This window comes from Octopus bimaculoides, chromosome 6 (genome assembly GCF_001194135.2).
Source record: "Octopus bimaculoides isolate UCB-OBI-ISO-001 chromosome 6, ASM119413v2, whole genome shotgun sequence".
In the NCBI taxonomy this organism is placed as follows: Eukaryota; Metazoa; Mollusca; class Cephalopoda; order Octopoda; family Octopodidae; genus Octopus; species Octopus bimaculoides.
Genome location: NC_068986.1, coordinates 72,430,347 through 72,436,910, shown reverse-complemented (window position 1 = coordinate 72,436,910; position 6,564 = coordinate 72,430,347). Strand labels below are relative to the sequence as shown.

The window sequence follows — 6,564 nt, the reverse complement described above, 5'->3', positions numbered from 1 at the left end:
TCCTGTTTAATAATGTTCCTTTTCGGTTTTTTTAAATGTCTTGCCCGCTTACGTTTTGGTATCACGCTATATTTCATGTTGAGAACAATTTAGGTCTTTTTAGACACAAGATGTGATCTATTTCTAGCACATTGTATGTCCACGTTAGTAGTCAACGTCATATATAAAAATGTACTTTAATCTCCTGAGATTGCAGATACTGTTTCTGAATCTCTTTGATTCTTTAAATGTGCTAGCTTCCTGGTAATTAATCGATATTAATTAATATATGATTTTTTGCCATTTTTTTAATAATATATATATATATATAGATAGATAGATACTACCAATTCTTAATATACATACACACTATCAATTCTTAGGCTAACAGCATCATTACATATAACCATGAGTAATAACAAGTAAAGAAGAGGATCTAAACAGTTAAATATACAAATAACATATTCTGAAAGGAAAATGAAATATCAAAATATTTAATAATCAATAATTGGAACTGTTATAATTTTTTCTGGAACAGTAGATCTCAAAGTACATAAAGTATATAATATATACATAAGTATATAATATATACATAAGCATATAATATATACATAAGCATATAATATTAGGTTCAAAAACCCTTTTGGATAGAACAAGTCAAAGGTTTCTTACATATTATTATTTATAGCTTTATGTGCTTTGAAGCCCGCTATTCCAAAATAGAACTGTTATATTTAAAGGAAAGTTTTAAGTCATCAATTTTAAAAGGCAAGAAACTGATATCTCTTTAGTTTGATTAATATAATAAACATTTAAAATGATGAAGAATTATATATTAAATCTAGAAATGAAAAGCAAATCATGACAATTTACTATTTCTGATATAGGTTTGTTGAATGTTATCTTGAAAACATTGAAGTTAAAAAAGATTTCATCCACGTTTTGATATAAACTGAATCAAATGTTCTTAGGGTTTGTTTGAACCAAGAACTCAATGTCTGGACATCATTCACAGATGGAACAATTATAATTTTAATTTAACTGCATTAATGAATGAGCAATTATTGTGGTAATTGTCTCAAATAAAGAACCTTCTTTCTGTCTTGATTTATTTAATGTCATTTACAATAATATTTATATAAGACTGAGATCTTTGAGATAGTTTAACATATAGAAGAAAATAAGAAAACATGCATGCCTTTGACAAGAAACTTATTACCATTTATATAATTGACCAAGAAAAAGTAGGTGTGTACTGAAGAAAATATATATAAAAAAAGCTCATAATAAAAAATAGAGCAAACAAATCATACTTTGTTCTATCATGCTTCTTTATGTTTTATCATGCTCCCTTATGTTTTGTTGTACTGAATGTCTCAAATTACCTCAATCCTGATCAATCTTAATTCTGAGATTTAACTCCTGAGATCAATCCTCCTCTCTTTCTACATGCATAATAATCTTCATCTATTTGATCACTTCAGAGCCAATGAAGTCATGTCTCTCACATTACGTTGGCTGATGTCTTTTATCAACAACTGCTTTCTTAGCACAATTGTGGTCCACTTTTTCAGTTAACGTTCTACTCCCAACAGATTATACTTTATTACTCTCTAAGTTCAAAAGATCTATATCCAATGATTGTCTCATGACCATGTAACATCCCACTATTTACATAAACTTCATAGAGTTTGCCTTTACACACAGAGATAGGAGCTTCCACCTCTTTTTTTCACTTCAGCAACCATACTTTTACTCAAACAGTGGGATCTCTGATAGATGACAACCCATCATTGGCTACATTATTTAATGTAGCAGTTTTTTTTGTTTGTTTTTTGCTCTGGGATGTGATGAGGAATATTTGGCTGCTATTCTTAGCTAATGCAACAACCATGTAAAGCAGGCATGAGTAACCTTTTCTGAGAAGCAGGCTAAACGAGATATGGCTCATCACCAGACAGATTACGCTATTAAAAAATTTTAAGGTAATTTTTCATTAGGTGTGCCATTTAGAAGGTCCTGTGGGCTACAGTTTACTCTTGATTGACTTAGAGGCTCCAATATTGGCTCATGAAATCCTTTTGTTTTTTGCATTGTCAGCATTTTGTCCAAATTAACATTATCCTCTGCCAGTTTCAAGGAATTCACTTTAAACTTGGCCCATCAACAATTTCCTAAGACCTTTTGGTTTAGGAGAGCAGTGTTACACAAAATCATTGTGTTGAATGTAACACTTATCTACACTTAATAACTAAACAATGAACATATTTACAAAGCCTGGTAGTTTCAAACTCACAGCAACGAGTCCTTTTTGACCTGAAGCTTTCTCTATTTTCATGATTAAATATGATTAAAGTAACTTTAATAACCCATTTTTTTGGTTGCACCAGCAGTACATTTTCACTTCCACTCATATTTCTCATAGTAATGATTTTGCATCTCTTTCTTCACACTGTGACTAAGTACAAGACTGCCAATGATGCTCCAGACAAAATTCTTCTTAACCATTTTGAAACCACCCTACCTGAGATTACTGACTCTGGTTTTATGATAAAAACTTCTTGTTTTAAATTGATCTAAATTAAAACTTTCCAGATTTCATGTTAATTCATGTTCCCAACACCAAATGGTTACAGTTATTTCATTAAATTTTTTTATTATTCTTTAAAAATTAACTGAAACAAAGGCTGTGTATTTCAATAGAAATATGGTAACAAATGGGTTAATGACATCCTGCTTCATATAGCCAATACTTTAAAGTTTCCATTCTTACATGGCAGAATATCAACAAACCTCCTGCTCTGAGCTTCTTTTCACTTATAGTTGATTATTGTGTGCTTACTGATAAGGTAGGGATTCAGCTGGAAAAAATCATACTTGTGCCACCATTGGAAATAAACCAAAGCATTGTTAGAACAATTGCTTTACAGTTTGATACTCTTACTACTGCTAATTTTTGAACTATGAAGTAGGAGGAATCTGATGTCAGGTATACAAAAACAAATAATGTTTTGAAGTCATAACATTGTCTGTAGTTCAGTACTTTAAACTCACAACTGCATTCAACAGAAGAAATTAAAATAAAAAAAAGTATCCACAGCAAAGAAAAATAGCCAGAGGCTGAGGAAACAAGTGAGTGCAGTCATCAACAAAACAATTTATAAATCTTGTGAAATAAAATAAATTTATGTAGAGTAAGGTGTATTCTGGTCTTTCAGATGAGACTCTTCTTTGAATAAAAAATATGTTGGATGACAAATAAAGCTGGAGATTTTTAAAAATTCATTTATTTCAAAGAAGAATACTGTTATCTTCATAGCAATTTCAACAGTACCCAATTTCCCAACCTACAAGTCCTTTTTAATCTATTCTTTCCTCTTTGGATAACTATAAGAAAAAATATTTCAATCCCTTTAACCTTTAGCTAACATTTTTTTGCAAAGAATCCTCAGAACATGTAATATAATTACCTTGGGTAAGAAATAAAGATTAAAAGTTTGAAAATTCTGTCATATAAATATGATTTAAAATTATTTTTAAATTGGTTATACAGTAACAAAAATGTTAAAAAAATTTGCATTAATGTGCCTACATGTTAATGACATCTACTTAATATTAAGCAGCAGATTCATTTAAAAACAAAACAAATTTTGAGTAACAGTTATAATATAGTAATCTTATGAACAATCTCAGTTGTATTTTGTTACTAAAAAATTAAATGTGTAAAGAAAAAAAAACTTAAATTTTAATAATTATTCTGTCATCTAAAAAGTTAAGAAATAAAAATGAAATTTTCATAGGGAAATAGAAGTATGAACAGGAAAAAAAAAAAAAAAAAAATCAAGTAAAAGCAATGAAAAATATAATCGTTATGCATCAAGAAAAACTGCAAGGGAGTGGATCTACATGGAACCATTTTACACCATGCAATATATCTTGTACTATGTGAAAAGTTCTAGAAAAAAGTTAGAAAAAGCAAAATGAATAAGCAAATTCACAAAGAAAAAGTGCAGAAACAAATAGATTGAAGACACAATATTGAAAAACCATCTAATCATAAATTGATTTCTGGTAATCAATCTCATCCAATAATTCCAAGGAAGTAAGAATTAAAGCTTGCAACAAAAAAAGAGAGTGTGAAATAAAAGGTGTATTTTTTTAAGGGGAGGTCTAAGCATAAAGCAAACTATACACAGCATGGCCTTAAAATAAGGGAGATTTAAGTACCAGATTCGCTTGTGATGACGAGGCAAAAGTTCTCTTCGATGACGAGCTTTTTTACAGTTAACACAGTTACTGAAAAAAAAAGTAGTTAATCACATCAACTGAATTGTTTAAACTTCTAAACTTTTTATTGAAATAGAGACAGATCAAAAGAAATTAGAATGATGCTAGTTTATATACTAAAACCATTTTAAAAGTTTATTAGCTAATTTTAAGACAGAATTTAATATCAAGATGTCTGATGCAGAACAAAATTAAAATTTTTTGCAAGAATCTATCAAGCTGTCATACTTTTAACATTAAACAATTATTTGTGACTTATTTTCTATTTATCTCTTTGAATTTCCAAAATTGACAGTAACTGAAAGTATTCATTGCATATAAATCAGAATCTTGCCAGGATTATCTAGATTACAGGTCATATTTCCAAAGTTCATAAAATGGGTACCAGTTGTTTAACCCCACATCAACCTTAATCTAGCAGACCTATGATCAAACCTGTTCAAGCTGTAACCAACCAGTCTATCTAGAGATATCTAGAACTTTTTAATTTAAAATTATCCAATGTCTTTCCATTTCTGAGGTAACATGTGATTTTAGAGAGGTTGAGTAACTATGAAGAGGCTTCCTTGTTGGTTCAAACAAGTATTATACAGGGTATGTATCAGTAAAAATTGCATCTTTCCTTACAAAATTTAGTTGCATAAAAACATAACTAGTTATCATCATATACAAAAATCTACTGTCCCAAATATCTATTAGTTTAGCATTCCAAAATTTCACATTAAAAGAATGCATATCGTACTTTAAAAATTCTTTTAAATATAAATTGATATAATTAGATAAAAGATATAAACACTTTAAGTAAAACGCTTTTTTCCTAGATTAAAATCTATACAGAAGAAAGTTTTAAAATCTCAAATGTAGTATTTAAAATAAAAATCAGTTAAACTTGAAGTTTTCCACTGAATATATTTTTCAATGATTTATAGTAATTTTTCCATGCTGCACAATTGAATAATTCATCCCACTGAAATATTTTAGACATATTCAATTTGTTGAGATCAGAATAATTTATTTTCCAAAATTGAAATAGATTTTCAGTGGAGATATTAAAATCTACATATTTTCAGTAAGTAAGCAAGTGTTTTAACTATTTAGCTATAATGTATGCACATTTCTCTTATTAGAATAAATCTATTAATGAAAGAGCTAAATTGAAATTACACCATAACATATCCTAGAGTATTATATTAACTAATCCTAAATCGCTATTAGTTAGAGATTACACCATATATCAAACTGTTTGTGCCTTATTAATTATCCATCAGTATGAATAATTAAACAATGGCTGTCAACTGTCTAGGTTAGAAAGATATGCAGCTCCCTATATATGCTAAGCTCCCACCATGTAGCAGAATTAGGTTAAGCCTGTAACAATAGACAAACTAATCCACTCAAAGAGTGATATTTAATAAATAGGTAAATAAGGAGATTTTCTGAAAGAAAATAGATTTTGCTGAGAAAAAAAATTTTTTTTTTTTATCTTTACTGTAAATTTTTGTATAACAGAAAATATTTTCTAAGCAAAATTATTTTAAAAGCATATACAGGTGAAATCATGTTATAACAAATACCAATAAAAATGATTTCTGATAATTACATTTGTTTCAATCCCTGGTCATAACTCTTTTGAAACAACACTCAGAAAGAGAGATTCATAATGACAAATATTTAACAGATTGAAGCAAAAATCAAGCTCCTAGTAACCAAAATTTGTTGCTATATACAAAAATAAATTTAAAAAATCCCAAAAAGCTAAATTTATTTTTGATATGACAATCCTGTTAAATCAGACATTAAGACAATCTAGAATATTAATTTGGACACAGACAATTTCAGTTTGAAGGTTAGAAGTCCAGTCATCTTAACAATGAGTGAAACGCTATAACACAGACTTGTGTTAGGTGAGTGCTCTAAATACAAAGTTTTTTGTGTTTTTGTTGCTATTTGTTAGTGTATGTTACTGTCCAAAAATAGAAATATTGCAAAATCAAAACACAACAGTCCAGTTAACTTTGTTCTTTGCATATTCAGTCAAAATATGCAAATTTCAACTTTCAGGTCAATAAAGGATCAAAATTTATTTATCAATTTATCAAACATTACTAAAAGCAAAAGGATTTCAACTGTGATTATTTGGTCTCTTTTTTATGAAATCAGAAATTCTATTTTTTTTTTTTTTTTTACATTATAACAACAGTTTCTATTAAAAAAAATAGGATGGTCACAGTTCAAAAATTGGAAAGAAAAATCTCTTGATTAAAAAAAACAGACTGGTCAGTCATGGCTGGAATGCTT

The 6,564-nt window shown here is 28.5% G+C and overlaps 1 protein-coding gene across 6 annotated transcripts in view; it reads right to left on the bottom strand.

Annotated features, from left to right (window-relative positions):
* The window catches only part of LOC106873536 (rab11 family-interacting protein 4A), a 99,955-nt gene that overhangs the window by 48,613 nt on the left and 44,778 nt on the right, over positions 1 to 6,564 (bottom strand). For 5 of the 6 annotated variants that reach the window (XM_014920940.2, XM_052968866.1, XM_052968864.1 and 2 more), the window contains exon 6: positions 4,207 to 4,275. The exons of the other annotated variant lie outside the window; for it this stretch is intronic. In XM_014920940.2, the coding sequence (XP_014776426.1) occupies positions 4,207 to 4,275 (69 nt within the window). The remainder of the gene's footprint in view (positions 1 to 4,206; positions 4,276 to 6,564) is intronic. 6 annotated transcript variants of the gene reach the window in all.